The sequence below is a fragment of the Cokeromyces recurvatus genome, assembly GCF_025118155.1.
Source record: "Cokeromyces recurvatus strain NRRL 2243 chromosome Unknown BX663scaffold_11, whole genome shotgun sequence".
Classification (NCBI taxonomy): domain Eukaryota; kingdom Fungi; phylum Mucoromycota; class Mucoromycetes; order Mucorales; family Mucoraceae; genus Cokeromyces; species Cokeromyces recurvatus.
Genome location: NW_026251397.1, coordinates 754019 through 769602, shown reverse-complemented (window position 1 = coordinate 769602; position 15584 = coordinate 754019). Strand labels below are relative to the sequence as shown.

The following is a 15584-nucleotide window of genomic DNA, read 5'->3' as shown; positions in this document are numbered from 1 at the left end:
ATTGATGATTATTTTTATGTATGCCAAGATGCTATTTTTAATATGGGTGAGGAGACATCTTATTCTAATAGCAATTCACCTATCATGCCCGAGCCTTCCCCTTCAGCTACAGAAATAGATCACTTTGATCGTTCTGCAGAAGATGAATTTTGTGACGGTTTAGGCATTTGTATTACAAAGACAGTGAAAATAGGACAAACAGATATAGAAGATGGTATGATAGAAGAAGAAGAAGCAAGTGTTCCTTTGGATAAAAGACCGTTGTATTGGTTAATATTGATCCCTTATGAAAAATATGTTCAAGTTTATTTTTATTCCAAATTACAATTGCTGGAACCTGAATTCAATATATTAGAACTTATCAAGGAAAAATTAAAAATAATTCAAGAGCGAACCAACCAATTAGTATTGTTAAATTATTTGCAGGAAACTCGTATTTGTAGGTAAGTTATATATGTATACATATATAAATATATATATATATAAGTATATATAAAAGGAAAAGTATGTCAAAATTTATATTTGATTCAATATTAGTAAATACCTCGAAGCACCTAATAGCATTAACATGGATACTGCTTTCTCAGATGAAGATATATCAGACGAAGATAATGAAAATGAAGATATTCAGGATGTCTTTAATAATACAGATATGACTGAAACTAACAAGTTCTTTCCTGGACAATTTTCTTGCCCACTTGTATTTACAAAGCGGTTTCCTCTACATTGGCGTTTGCAGCCAAATATTGCACTTAAATTTCTCAGTTCTGATGTCTTGAGATTATTCACAGTAGTTAATCGACCCAATATGTTTGTTATTGAGCGAGATGACTCGATTGTATATTGTAAAATATCAGAAGAGAGTTTTGATAATGAAGTAGAAGTGTCTCCCAATACAACATGTGTATCTCCTGTACATACACTATCTGGGAAAAATACTGAAGATGATACGCAAACTCTTATTGCTGTTAATATGCCAGAAACTACTCCCAAGCGCGAATTGTCAAGAATTTCGTCTACTTCACCCATGCCGCACACATCAAGTGTAACTAGGTCATCATCAAATGAAAAAAGGGAACTTGTTTTGGAAGTTTATGGCATAGATCTTCCATCTTGGGTAGAAAAGGAGTTTGTAAATCTAATAGAAAAAAGGCTAATTTCACAAATTACATTAAATGAAATACAACAATTCTTTTCAAGGAATTCTGTTACAAAACCTACTTTAGAGGTGTGATTTTCTTTCTTTCTTTCTTTCTTTTTTTTTTTATGTACCTCATATTTATCTAACTCTTTTTTTTTTCGTTTTTTAATAGGATGTTGATTTTATTTTACCTACTTCAAAACCATCTACTCGTAGAGAAATGCTAAGAATTCCAGACTTAGTGAATAGTCCTTACGTCCTCTTGCAATATTTCAAGCAATCTATATTAGCAGATAATATTCGACCTCTAACAGGGCCTTATGTAAGACAATCAGTATCTAATTACTATAATAACATGTTTTTCAGCCAAGACCCGAATGGGATTCAGGATGCATCAAAACGTCAATTAAACCCGTAAGCCTATTTAGTCCATTATATGAACTTATGTCTCAATATTTACTTTTTATACTTTGTTTAGTCAAAGCAAGACAACAAGAGAGATCCCTCCAGGCTCATTTTGCTTCTATTATAACTGCACAAAGCGTGCTCCTGGATCTTCGACACCATTAGAATTAATGGCGGGCCAAGGTATGGCAGGTATTTGTTTAACTCTTTTAAATGAGTATGGATATCCTATTACAGTTGTCCAAGAGGAAGGTAATTATGGAGCAAACTTTGATCCAGAGATGATCCATGATTGTCTTGAAGAAGATTTTAGAGAGGCAAAAGAAGGAACGACATTTTTTCATATATGGGTTGATATATGGGTAACTGGTACGGCTGACAGCGAGGCATTAATTCAACATATATACGAATGCTATCGCCAAAGTCTCTGTGATTACTTTATAGAAAAGACTGTTACCATTGACCTTGGTGCAGCTTTATCATTAGATGGAGCCTTACAAAAGGCAGTAACTGATAAGTCTGAAGGTCGACTTGGTACAATATTAAGGAAAAAGTTTATTGAATCAGTTTTATTCATTCTTCGTAAAGCATCTGAGTTTAAGAGTCCAACTGTATATGCTATGGAAAAATCAATACAGACAACTCCTTGGTGCATGGACGATCTTATACGTTATTTAGACTTTGAACTTCGAAAAATCGATTCTTCTTTACGTCCTACCGTTGCGTGGACATCCCTTGGAAATAATGTTTGGGATGGTGACGATGGTATGCCCAATTATAATAGTAAATGGGAACTTTATCGAGGATTTCAATACCGTCAACGTCAAAAGTTACAAAGCAATATTCGTCTTGTAGCCATTAGTGGACTAGATGAGTTTGTTGAAAAGCTTGGTAGTGTATCTGATGCCTTCCTTGTGGGAAGAAGACCAAGTACGGCTAGTGACAATGATAGTCAAAGGGCTAGATCTCGAAGAAGTTCAGGGGAATCAGCTAATACGGATGGTGGTAGTAGTCAAAGAAGATTTAAAACTGATACTCAAGAGCATTCACGAACCTCGAGCACATTATCTAATTCTGGAACATTGAGTAAAAGCGGGCCCCGGTTAGATTCAAAGAAACATTGCTTTATGATAATGACTCTTGATGTACATCGACTAACAGTCTACACTTACAACTGGTCGGATTCTATATCACAAGAGTTGTTTAAAGGTATATTCCGTGTTGCAAATAGACAAGAAGCCCGTAACGAGCTTATGAATAATATTTTACATCAGAAAATGGGTTTATTTCATCATACTCGATCTATGAAAACTGTTATGGAAGATTTTAGAAATTCTAATAATTATAGTCCAACTAAGCATTTATCTACAAACCTTGGTTCTGTAAATAGCAGTTATTACAGTTCTACTCCTCAAATTCATCATCCTTCACCAAAACCAGCAAAGAAGCCGGGTCGACAATTCGATACAATAGGCAAGCCAGATTTAACTCCTTCTTCTTTGAGAGCACCAAGTAATATGAGACGAAATGGAGCAGTTAACGATCCAATGTCTGTGAGTATGCTTGATCTAAAGGATATGGTTGCCTTCCCTACAACTGCTCCATCTCGTGAGCAGTTAGAGAATAGCATCATTAAATCTAATGATGCATCTTCCTCTCCTTTGGTGCGTCAAATAGAAAAAGAGAACCATGTAGACCGCATTCTTCAAAAATCAGTTATTCGTACAACTGAACTAGATCATGCATTAATGGATTCTATCACGGATTCAGTTGCAGATACTATCCGTAGCAAAGATTTTGATATTTTGCGTCGTCATGGGCAACCCTTTTTGGAAGCATTTCTACGTAGAGCTAAAGTACAATCTGCTCATCGTAAAGCATTAAAGGTATACATTAAATGGAGAAAGAGGTATGGTAATCCTAAAGCAGAGATGGACTTGACCGAAAAGTTGACGCGTCCTGAAGTATCTACAATCATGAGAACTTCACGTGTGCTTCATTTTTGTCGTACTCCACTCATCTTTTGTGATCCCGAAAAAGAATGGCCTAATTTAGCAGAAGGTTCCAATGGAAGGGCTATTGTGATAGAATGGTTTAATAACATGGCAAACTCATTAATGTCAGAATACGCGGCGTACTTGGAAAGCGCCGATATGCAATATATTGATTTTGCAAAGTCAGATGATATTGGATATAATGACGATTTTATATTTAGAACATCAAAGTTCAGTTTAGGCAAACATATAACAGCAGAATGCGCACCCACGTTTTTACTAAGAGTATTTGAAGGTGGATCTATTATATGTGAAGTTCGATTAACTGGTGTATTTGTATCTGTTACCCTTTATACATTACACCGTCAGTATGGACGTTTGGATTATAATCGTTTCCGTCACGAAACACGAATGAAGAAAAGAACAAACTTTAAAAAGTTTGAAGAAAATTCAGGTCATTTTAAACAAATGATTCATATCAATTCATTTGTATATGATTTCCAGCTTCATTATATACAGAAAATGCTTGACAATCCTGAAAAAGTACCAGCTGATTTAGATATTCTATCTTTTGTTCGTCGATTTGCTTTGATGAATCAGCAACCATCGCCCTATTCTAAAGATCGTATTATTCATGGTTTTTATCAATTTGATATAACTGATATCGAAACTTCAACATTCCTTGTAACACTTTTTAAATATGCACCTCGTTATGGTCTGTTAAATGTGACAACTAACAATAGCTGTTCAGCTGTAACAGTATCTAGTTTTGATTTGTCTTTTAATTCAGAAACTTCCATCCATCTTACTCATTCAAACTGGAAATATACTTTAGTTATTTGTCCAGCAAATGATGAAACATCTAATATGATATCTAAACCACAATATGAAGATACGTCAATCAGTAATATTAATCAGATTAATCTTGAATATTTTGTTTTGGCTGTTTATCAAGGTTCAATTACTCCAGAGTCTATGACACAAACTAGCTGGGTTAAGTGTGATAATTGTTCGCCATCAGATAATGTTTTATCTAATTTCGCATTACCTGAAGAAGGTTACACTTTAGCAGATATAGTTCGTAATGCAAGGATTAGAATAGATAATATTGTTTCAGAGGTATATGAGATTTTACAATACATATTATTAAATCCTAATTTGTTACATGCAGGTTATTATTAGAAGCAAGCGGGCTCATGACTGGAGTAAACTCTATTCTGCAGATCTTATTATGAAGAAGAATGCAAGTTCATCTCCTGAGCATTTGCAGCTAATTCAATTAATGAGTGAATTTGATCATATTGATATTACAAAAGCTGACAAGAGTTTAGCTTTAATCTTTAATATGAAACTTAACTGGGATGCAGCTTTAGATGTAGTAAAGAGTATGACAAAAACAAATTCAAAAGATTTTTATGAAGGAAGTTATCGTCACTTATTGCTTTATAATGCACGATACATGGATTTTATGATTCATTTACGTACCGATCCCTCTGGGCATATTCAAGGTTGGATGGTCAGTAGAGAAAAAAGAGCAAATACAATTGAATTTGAAGGAGCTGAGCGTGAGCAAATAGTCGGTTTAGGAAAAACACTCTACTATTATATGTGGAGAGTTATAGCTAATAAGCAAAGTATGTGAAATAAAAAGTAATGATGACAGTAATAAACGTAAAGATGTATATATTAAAATAAGGGGAGAGTATATGTACAGAGCATAAAATAAGGGATGGTGAATAATTAAGGATACGGAATGTACTTGGACAAATAATCTTTAAAGCAAGTATATGGTTATTCAGAGATGTTTTTAATTTTTTTCTTTATCTACAACAATGGATAGATTAAAAGAATAAATCGTTAAAATACAGTAGGGACATTAGATATATACTCATATTCATTTCAACGAATTTAATAAATAAATAAATAAAAGTACTTTTCTTCTCCTCCTCTCTCTCTTTTCTCAATTCTTTTTTTTATTCGTACTGTTATTTTTGATTGATATTAATGATAGACGAGAATTGTGCTGAAAATAAAAATGACCAACCAAATCATCAGCATAGTGTTGACAGTAATATTGCTAAACAATCACAATATTTGGAGGAAAAAAGTATAACTCCTACCATAGAAGCTGAACAACCTTATAAATCATCTACTTCAAGTGACTACCAACCTCTAGATTTTGTTGATTTACCATCTTCTTCAAATCAATCCAATCTGTATGTATATATTCTTCCATAAAGTTAAGATAAAATTATGAACTTATGATCCTTTTTATTTTATTTTAAAATAAAGTCAAAATTTAGCATCTTCATGTCAGCAAACATTAACAGGTATAGAATAATACATATTATATGTAAAAAAAATAACTTAAACTTTCCCTTTTTTCTTTTTCTCCCTCTCTCTCTCCTACCTCCTTCAACAACCCCCTCCCCTGCAGATACAATTCAACACCAATATCATCAATTTCCTTTGCCACCAAATCGTCAACTAGATCGAGATATATCTTGTACTTTTAGTCAATACGATGGTTCTGATGCGGATTGGCTAGACACAGTATCTTCAATTCGATCAGAATTAGTCCCTTATTTATATAATCGAAATCAGCAACCAATAGCTGGTATTAGTTTATTAGGAAACCTGCGTGGAGATATTCATAATTCAGGTCGATTTCTTCGCTATGCCCCTTCTACAGATTCTTTGATTGCCCTTCTAGAATCTAAGCGTAATAAGACACCACGAGGCGTAACAGCGACCACATCTATGACCTCTCTTAATAGCCATAGACTCCAATCACCAACTCCATTTACCTCAAACGAAGAATTGTCATCAGAGACACTTAATAATGCCCATCAAATACCTTATCCAGCATGGACGAGCTCAGCTCATCTCCATACTTTACCTTCTTATCACCAAATTCAAGCGATATTTGTCGGTCTAAAAAATGCATTTGGATTTCAATACGATAGTATGCTGAACATGCTGGACCACTTTATGATTATGCTTGATTCTCGTGCGTCGCGTATGTCCCCTACAATGGCACTGTTGACTTTACATGCTGATTATATAGGTGGGCCTAATGCTAATTATCGAAAATGGTATTTTACAGTACAACTAGACTTGAATGATCCAGCTATCTCCTTAGGAGGAAATAGTAGTAGCAAGGATAATACACGACAACCCACTTTGAAGGAATCAGAGGAAATATGGCGTACCAAGATGGAGCAAATGTCGGATGTTAAGCGCATAAGGCAATTAGCTTTATGGTTAATGGTATGGGGCGAGGCCTCTATAATTCGATTTTGCCCTGAAGTACTTTGCTTTATTTTTAAACTTGCTGATGATGCAGCTGATACTAAATTAGCCAATATTCAACAGAGGAGGATGATAGCTTCTGAAGGAGAATTTTTAGATAAAATAATCAAGCCCTTATATAATTTTGCTAAGAATCAAGTATATTATAAAGATAAGCATGGAGATATTACCTGTCGTGAACGAGATCATTCAGATATAATTGGTTATGATGATATAAATCAGTTCTTCTGGTCCTCCAAAACGATACATCAACTTGTCCTACAAGATAAAGTCAAGTTATTTACATTGGCTCCTCATCTAAGATTTGATGCATTACGGAATATTAATTGGAAAAGGGCCTTTCAGAAAACGTTTAAAGAAAAACGATCTTGGATGCATTTAGCTGTTAATTTTTCCCGAATTTGGATCATTCATATTGTGTCCTTTTGGTATTACATTGCAGCGAATTCTGATATTCTTTATTTGGACAGTGATGAATCTATTGCTGCAAAGGAGGTACCTGTCAAAATATCTTATACTGCTTTGGGAGGTGCTTTATCTACATTGTTAGTTATGCTTGGTTGTTTTGTTGAATATATTTATGTACCTATGAATTTTCAAAGAGCAGGGATTTTAACACGTCGTATCCTATTACTAATTCTAATTTTAGCCCTAAATGTGGGCCCATCAGTCTATTGTATCATGTTAAACAGAACAGGACATCTTGCAATGGCAATATCAATCACGCAACTAATTATAAGTTTAGTCAGTAGTATTTATTTTGCTATAACGCCACAATCACATCTATTCATTAGATCTAAAGAAACATCAAGTTCTTCGGGATTTAAAGAAGCTCCATTAAATCATGCCTTCACTGCAAGTTTCCCCCACTTGAAGAAAACAGATCGACTCATCTCTATTGGCCTTTGGGTTTGTATCTTTGGCTGTAAACTTGTAGAATCTTATTTTTTTATTGCCTTATCATTTAAAGATCCACTGAAGGCGATAGCAAATATGAAATTATTTCATTGTAATGATGCAATCATGGGCTCCTTTCTTTGTAGCTATATGCCATTCATTTCTCTAGTACTTATGCTACTTATGGAGCTAATTCTTTTCTTCCTGGATACCTATCTATGGTATGTTGTTTGGAACACCATATTTTCTGCCGCAAGATCGTTCTATCTTGGCATCTCTATCTGGAGCCCTTGGAGGAACATCTTTTCAAGACTACCGAAAAGAATCTATGCAAAAATTTTGGCAACTTCAGAACTGGATCTTGAAGTTCAACCAAAGATGCTTTGTTCTCAGATTTGGAATGCCTTGGTTATTTCGATGTTTCGTGAGCATTTATTATCCCCTGAACAAGTATCTAAACTTTTATATAGACAGGTAAAATAACAAGGAATAATCATCATCATCATCATCATTATTTGTTACTAATTCAAATCCTTACTATTAATGAATGGTTAGACATCTGGTGTAGGAACTTCAAAGCCAACTTTAAAGTCCCCTTCCTTTTTTGTTTCTCAAGATGATATTGCCTTCAAGACAGAGTACTATCCTCAAAAGAGTGAAGCAAGTCGACGCATTCAATTTTTTGCACAAAGCTTAACTACTCCCATGCCAGAGGTACTCCCAGTTCCCAATATGCCTACGTTTACAGTCATGATACCCCATTACGGCGAAAAATTAATTTTATCATTAAGGGAAATCATTAGGGAAGAGGATAAAAGCGCTCGACTCACTTTACTCGAATATTTAAAACAGCTTCACCCCTTTGAATGGGAAAATTTTGTAAAGGACACCAAGATTTTAGCAGACGAAAAGCTACATGATGGAGGGGCTTTGGATAATGAATCTGATTCTGATACATCGCAGAGGTCTACCTTGATTGCAGATGAAAAGATAGAAAGACAGCATAAGATTAACGATCTCCCCTTTTATTGTGTGGGCTTCAAGTCGGCTTCACCTGAATATACAATGCGTACACGTATATGGGCCTCTCTTCGTACTCAAACCTTATTTCGTACAATTACAGGTTTTATGAATTACCAAAAGGCGATCAAGTTACTCTACCGTGTTGAAACTCCAGAATTAAATTCCAGTCAGCAAACAAATATCTCTTCTCTTCCAAACCACATAACTGAAGCTGAACTTGAGGAAATGGCAAATCGGAAATTTCGTTTTGTAATTGCCATGCAACGGTATGCTCATCTCAGCTTTGAAGAAAAAGAAAGTGTTGAATATATACTGAAGTCTTATCCAAATGTTCAAATTGCTTACTTGGAGCAGGAAATAGTTGGAGAAGAAACTGTTTTCCATTCTGTATTGATTGACGGCCAGTGTCCTTATAGGTTGGATGGTAGTAGGTCTCCAAAATATAGAATCCGACTTCCAGGTAACCCTATTTTAGGTGATGGTAAATCAGATAACCAAAATACTGCACTTATCTATTATCGTGGTGAATATTTACAACTGATTGATGCTAATCAAGACAATTATTTGGAGGAATGTATAAAAATTCGCAATGTTTTAGGTGAATTTGAAGAGATGCAAACAAGTAACGAATCACCTTATTCTATTAATGATCATAATAAAAGCCCGGTGGCCATTGTAGGTGCTCGTGAATATGTTTTTTCTGAAAATGTAGGTGTCCTCGGTGATGTTGCTGCAGGTAAAGAGCAAACGTTTGGTACACTTACTCAGCGAATTATGGCTATCATTGGAGGAAGGGTAATATTATTAATGTTATTTTTTTTTTAAAAAAAAAAAAAAAGGATGTAAATAAGTAACTTTTTAACCTTCCCCTCCTCTTATTCTTTTATTATAGCTTCATTATGGCCATCCTGATTTTCTTAATGCTATTTTTATGACTACACGAGGCGGTGTGAGCAAGGCACAAAAGGGGCTTCATTTGAATGAAGACATCTATGCAGGTATGAACGCCTTTACAAGAGGAGGCCGTATTAAACATGTTGAATACTATCAATGTGGGAAAGGTCGTGATCTTGGATTTGGATCTGTTCTTAACTTTGTTACCAAAATTGGGTCTGGTATGGGAGAGCAGATGTTATCTAGAGAATATTATTACTTGGGCACACAACTTCCTTTAGACAGATTCTTGACCTTCTTCTACGCACATCCTGGTTTTCATATCAATAACATCTTTATTATACTTTCAGTACATATGTTTATGTTTGTCCTTCTTTTTGTGGCTGCCATTCGTGTACCATTAACAATATGTACTAATCCAACTTCAGATCTTCCACTCACTCCAGAGGGATGTTACGATCTTGAACCCATATTTCAATGGCTCCGGCGTGTTGTTACCTCTATATTTGCCATCGTTTTCATTGCCTTTTTCCCTCTCTTTTTACAAGAATTAACAGAACGAGGATTCTTTCGAGCATGCAATCGACTCTGTAAACATATGCTATCATTCGCGCCCTTATTTGAAATCTTTATTACTCAAACGTATACTAACTCTATCTTGAGCAATATGACGTTTGGAGGTGCACGTTATATTGGTACAGGCCGTGGATTTGCTACAGCACGTTTACCCTTTTCATTACTCTATTCACGATTTGCTGATACAAGTATGTATGCGGGTGCTCGCTTAGCTCTCATGTTATGTTTTGGCTCGTTTGTATTATGGATACCTCATTTGGCCTATTTTTGGTTCACCATTCTAGCCCTTATCTTTTCACCTTTCTTATTTAATCCTCATCAATTCTGTTTAACGGACTTTTTAATTGATTATCGTGAATATCTTCGTTGGCTTTCTCGTGGTAACGGCTCTAGCCACTCTAACTCATGGATTACCTTTTGTCGTTTCATACGTATGCGAACAACAGGTGTCAAGAAGAAGCGATTAGCTAATGGAATAACAACAACAACAACAACAACAAAGATGGTTGAAGCCCAACAAAGGCGTGCTTCTATTGGAACATTACTTTTTTCAGAAATTTTGCTTCCTTTCGTATTGGCCGTCCTGAGTATGATAGCTTATTCATTTATTAAGAGTTTTGATCAACAAGAGAGTGAAAATTTTTACAGGAGGTACAGTACTCCCCTTACAGTAGCTGTAATTGCATTTGGACCTATCTTATTTAATGCGGGTGCATTGCTTGTCTTGTTTGTCTTTTCTCTAGTAGCCGGATGTGCTGCTAACCTTTGCTGCGGTATTAAGTTTGGTGCTACAATTGCTGCTATTGCACATGGATGGGCTGTCATCAATTTGATTCTCTTTTTCGAAATTTTATATTTCTTAGAGGACTGGAAGTTTGTTCATGTTGTGTTGGGTATGACTGCAATTGTCTCTATACAACGATTTATATTCAAGTTGATAACTGTTTCTTTATTGACACGTGAATTTTCTGAAGATCAAAGTAATCAAGGATGGTGGACAGGCCGATGGTACGGTAGAGGGGTAAGTTTATTAAACTATATAAATATGTGTATTTTTTTTTTTTTTTTTTTTTTTCACTGTGTGATTAAATATTGATTTACTCACGTTTCCCACTTTTTTCTTTTCTTTTTTTTTTTTTTGCGGGGATATAGTTTGGTTGGTATGTATTGACTCAACCATTACGTGAATTCATTTGCAAAACGATAGAAATGAGTCTATTTGCTATGGATTTTATTATGGGCCATTTTATTTTGTTTGTTTTATTTATCATTTGCCTCCTTCCTGGTATTGATAAATGGCACTCACTCATGCTATTCTGGTTAAAGCCAAGTGAACAAATTCAAAAGCCTATTTATTCTGTAAATCAAAGGAGGAAAAGAAGAAGGATCGCCATATCTTACGGTATTCTGTTAGTTATTTTATTCTTTACTTTTGCTGCCTTACTAGTTGCTCCTACTATTTTTGGTCGTCGGTCCAATTTTAAGTTCACTTCTTTAACTATTTGAAAAAAAAAAATTATTTATCAATGTAATTTTTATATATGCATAATAAATCATGTCTTTTTTCCGTAAGATCGGCATAATTTTATTTATCAAATCATTCGTATATGGATGCATCAATTTACAGATTGTTTTTATATAAGTATTTTACTGTCGTCTTTTAGGATTTATGAGTTATTAGGGGAGGGGGAAAGGGGAAAAAAAAAAGAAAGAAAGAGAGAAGGTGTGATTGATTTTATTAGTGTGCAAAAGAAGCCTTTTTCTTTTTTCCAGTTTAAAAATCATCAGTCGAACCATTTTATTTAAAATAATCAAATTATTGTTGAGGAGGAGGAGGAGGAGGAGGGCGTTGATACATTCCTGGTGGTGGTGCACCTCGACCAGCTGGAGGGAAGCCTTGAGGAGGCTAATAAAGGTAAGATAAAGTTAATTTTATACATTTTCTTTTTTGCACTCTATATTATTTTATAATGACTTACCATGCCAGGACGGAAGCCTGGAGGAGGCATACCATGAGGAGGTCTAAAGCCCATAGGTGGCATACCTGGTGGGGGACGGAAACCTTGTGGAGGCATAGGAGGACGACCATATGTGACTGGAGCACCTTGATATCCAGGTCTAGGTTGCATTGCCTAATGATAATATATGATTAAGTTTTTATTTTTATCTTATTATTTTCCTCAATTATTACTTACGCCAGGTGCAGGACCACCAACACCACGTACAGGACCAGAAAGACCAGCCATAGGGGCACCCATTGGTGGAGGAACAGCAGGTAAACCACGTCCCATAGGCTATAAAATAAAAAGAAGAAAAATTAACATAGGCTATTGCTTTTTTTTTTCTTAAGAACATTACTCTTCCTATACCAACACCACCAGCTAATCCAGGAGCTCTCGATCTAATGTCATCAGTAGATGGTGGTGGAGGACCATCGATGCTCATGCTGACAATAGTTTCACCTCTTAAAATAACAAGACCTAAAGTTCTTTTTTGTTCGAGATTAGCTGCTGACTTGTCTTTTGCGTTTTTGTTGATTCTACGAAATTCTTCACAATCAGCTAAGACGAGATTCATATGTTTATCAAAAGCCAACATTTGACCAGTTAAGACACGCGAATCAGATAAAGTAATTCGTAGTCTATAGTTGACTATATTTGCCATTTTTGACCCTTTGGACGACTAATAAAAATAATCCATGTTAATGATGTTTTGTTTTGTTTTTGTTTTTTTCTAATTTGTGTATGTATATTTTTTTTACCATTTTTGTTTATATTTTATTTTTCTTCTTCAAAATCGGAGGGGAAAAAGAAGTATTTCTATTAAGTTAAAACTATGTTTACTTAATTATAAAAAAATATAAATATAAACAATAATAATAAAGTAAGCTTTTAATAAAAAAAAAAAAAAAAAAAAGAAATTCACGTAAAACGTTAAAATTTGCGGATTCGTATTTTTCCATTTACGAATGTATGCGTACTCTATCTCTGCCTTTATTTTTTTTTTTTTTTTTTCCTTCTGACTTGAAAATTTGGTGGCTTATGAGTTTATAATTCTTAAACATAATTGGATAATTTGAATGTCAAGCTTGAACCCTTCAATTTTTAAATTCAAATCAACCCCAGTTCTAAAAAAACAACAACACATAGACGTGCATATATAATATATACACACTTGCTAAACATTAGTTTTAATTTCGTTAACAATGCCTCGATTACATGATCTTTGTTCCAGAATTCAAAATGGTTTCCGTGCTCGACTTCAAACAATTGCGATACCAGAAACAAAAATGAATTTAGCAGTTGTTAATATTCTTTATAAGGAAGGATTTTTATCTTCTGTTACTAGAGGTAATCATATTGGACCTGACCTGACTTATACCCCAACTACAAACGAAAATGTTGCAACAAGACGACTTTGGCTTAACCTTAAATACAAAGCAAATAATCCTGCTTTAAGCAAATTATCTTTAGTTAGTAAACCTTCTAAAAAAGTTCACTTTACAGTAAATGAGTTGAAGAATATTGCTAATGGTAGAAGAGCTCAGTTCATTAAACCCCTTCAGCCTGGAGAAGTTGTGATTGTCAATACAAATCGTGGTGTTTTAGAAATTCAAGAAGCTATTGAAAAGAACGTTGGTGGAGAAGTTATGTGTCGTGCCTTATAAAGTAGTTAGAAACAAGGAATTTAGGAGTATATAGAAAGGGCTTTTTTTTTTATTATTATGTATATATAAATAAATAAATAAAAAACAGGTATTTTTTTTTGTTTTTTTTTGTCAGCAAATTTTATCATGTTATATGTATTTATAGATTAATGATACTTGCTTAAAGATTGGTTTTCTTATGCTATTTAAAACTGAAATGGCTGTAATTCACTACTGATTTGATATACTATTTATGGTTGGTAAAAAAAGAAAAATCTCAGATAAAATACTTGAAGTATCTTATTTATTTTTTTGTTAGTGTGTGAATATGGTACATATAAATCAAGATCAATTCAAGAAGTTAAAATATGTTTAGAAAAGATATAAAAGAAGCTCCATTATGGAGGCAAAAAGAAAAAAAAAACTATTAGTAAATCTTCTATACAAAACAAAATATGTCTCAACAACAATCTAGCTCTCATAAGAACATTTGTGTTATCACCAATTGTGACTCTCTTCTTGGTTATGCTTTAGCTTATCGTTTCTTGGAAGGTATGCGTAGTCGTGAAGACCCCGAAATTGCAGATCATAAGCTTCGTATCCTTTGTCGTAACAAGTCAGGTTATGAGTTAAGTCGTCTCGAGCAAATGGGTGCTGAAGTCGTTGAGGTAGACTATAAGGATGAAGACAAGATGCGTCATGCTATGAAGAATGTATTCAGTGTCCTTCTTATCCCTGAGAACTCTGAAAACCGTCTTAAGGAGGCTCATTGCTTAATTAAGATGGCTAAGAATGAAGACGTTGAACACTTTGGTTTGATGTCCTTGTAAGTTGAATTAGATAAAAATTTAATTGATATATGTGTATGTTATTCTAATAAGTGAATTGCATATAGTGTTGGTGTTGACCGTATTGATAAGGCCAAGAGTGATGACCCACAAAATCAATCTCATTATCGTAACTTTAAGGAGTACAGAGAAATTGAAGAATGTGTTAAAAAGGCCTTCAGTGGAAACAAGCACTGTATCTGTCGCCATTCTATCTTTAATCAATTGTACTACTTCTTGGCCCCTGTAATGGAGGGTAAGAACATGATGGAGCTTCCTGTTAAGGAAGATGCCAAGTGGAACACTGTCGACATGATTGATGTTGTTGAAGCCGTCTATTGTTTAGCCAAACAGGCCCGCAAGCGTCAACAAAATAATAATACTCACAAACAATTATATGAATTTACGGGACAGCATAACATGGCCTCTAAGGAGATGTGCAAAGAAATCGGTGAAGGTTTAGGTAACAGAGACATGAAATATCGTCGTATTTCTAGCGATGAAATGAAGCAGATGCTTCTTAGTATGAGAGATGATCATCGTTTCAAGGAACGTCCCAAGGAACACGGTGACTTCAAGAAAGGTAAGGATGGTTTCTGGTCGATGCCCCTTGGCAAGTTCTTGAACAATCATAACATTGAAACCATGTTGGAATATTGGTGCTTGGCTAATGAAAATCAACAAGATTATCATAGCAATGACCTTCAAAATATCTTGAACCGTCAACCTCGTAAGTTGAAGGAATACTTTGAAATTAATCGTGATCACTTCAAGCGCTTCAAGTAAACGTTTATCATGTCTTGATTTTTTTTTTTTTTTTTGTGATTAATAAATAAAGCATATTTTTTTTATGTTTGTAATTTTGCTCT

General features: G+C 34.5%; 6 protein-coding genes across 6 annotated transcripts; 5 read left to right on the top strand and 1 right to left on the bottom strand.

Moving 5' to 3' along the window:
* Positions 1–216: 216 nt before the first annotated feature.
* BX663DRAFT_434036 (uncharacterized protein) lies at positions 217–2271 on the top strand (the record flags this gene model as incomplete). Its single annotated transcript, XM_051523038.1, has 4 exons — positions 217–443; positions 538–1228; positions 1314–1555; positions 1620–2271. Coding segments are annotated over 4 exons (1812 nt in total), but the record flags the coding sequence as incomplete, so codon positions are not given.
* An 834-nt stretch (positions 2272–3105) lies between these two features.
* BX663DRAFT_433829 (uncharacterized protein) lies at positions 3106–4722 on the top strand (the record flags this gene model as incomplete). The annotated part of the gene is made up of 1 exon (XM_051523022.1): positions 3106–4722. The coding sequence occupies one exon, from the start codon at positions 3106–3108 to the stop codon at positions 4720–4722; it is 1617 nt and encodes a 538-aa protein (XP_051383389.1).
* Positions 4723–6300: 1578 nt separating this feature from the next.
* BX663DRAFT_472315 (1,3-beta-glucan synthase component-domain-containing protein) lies at positions 6301–11867 on the top strand (the record flags this gene model as incomplete). Its single annotated transcript, XM_051524170.1, has 4 exons — positions 6301–8223; positions 8305–9567; positions 9665–11263; positions 11395–11867. The coding sequence occupies 4 exons, from the start codon at positions 6301–6303 to the stop codon at positions 11746–11748; spliced, it is 5139 nt and encodes a 1712-aa protein (XP_051383388.1). The 3' UTR covers positions 11749–11867.
* On the bottom strand, positions 11801–13149 carry BX663DRAFT_508474 (uncharacterized protein). Its single transcript, XM_051527490.1, has 5 exons — positions 13004–13149; positions 12601–12924; positions 12438–12536; positions 12222–12374; positions 11801–12148 (listed from the first exon to the last, which is right to left on the bottom strand). The coding sequence occupies exons 1-5, from the start codon at positions 13004–13006 to the stop codon at positions 12059–12061; spliced, it is 669 nt and encodes a 222-aa protein (XP_051383387.1). The 5' UTR covers positions 13007–13149; the 3' UTR covers positions 11801–12058.
* An 89-nt stretch (positions 13150–13238) lies between these two features.
* On the top strand, positions 13239–14063 carry BX663DRAFT_508473 (30S ribosomal protein S8). Its single transcript, XM_051527489.1, has one exon. It carries the CDS (start codon positions 13448–13450, stop codon positions 13907–13909), a length of 462 nt encoding a protein of 153 aa, XP_051383386.1. The 5' UTR covers positions 13239–13447; the 3' UTR covers positions 13910–14063.
* Positions 14064–14319: 256 nt separating this feature from the next.
* BX663DRAFT_508471 (uncharacterized protein) lies at positions 14320–15575 on the top strand. Its single transcript, XM_051527488.1, has 2 exons — positions 14320–14714; positions 14784–15575. Exons 1-2 carry the CDS (start codon positions 14344–14346, stop codon positions 15499–15501), a joined length of 1089 nt encoding a protein of 362 aa, XP_051383385.1. The 5' UTR covers positions 14320–14343; the 3' UTR covers positions 15502–15575.
* The last annotated feature ends 9 nt before the right edge of the window (positions 15576–15584 follow it).

Coding starts and splice junctions, on each gene's coding strand:
- BX663DRAFT_508473 (XM_051527489.1), top strand. CDS start 13,448: ATGCCTCGATTACATGATCTTTGTTCCAGAATTCAAAATGGTTTCCGT.
- BX663DRAFT_508474 (XM_051527490.1), bottom strand. Junction 12,537..12,600: donor GTGGTGTTGGTATAGGAAGA/GTAATGTTCTTA, acceptor TTTATTTTATAG/CCTATGGGACGTGGTTTACC. Junction 12,375..12,437: donor TTGGTGGTCCTGCACCTGGC/GTAAGTAATAAT, acceptor TATTATCATTAG/GCAATGCAACCTAGACCTGG.
- BX663DRAFT_508471 (XM_051527488.1), top strand. CDS start 14,344: ATGTCTCAACAACAATCTAGCTCTCATAAGAACATTTGTGTTATCACC. Junction 14,715..14,783: donor CACTTTGGTTTGATGTCCTT/GTAAGTTGAATT, acceptor AATTGCATATAG/TGTTGGTGTTGACCGTATTG.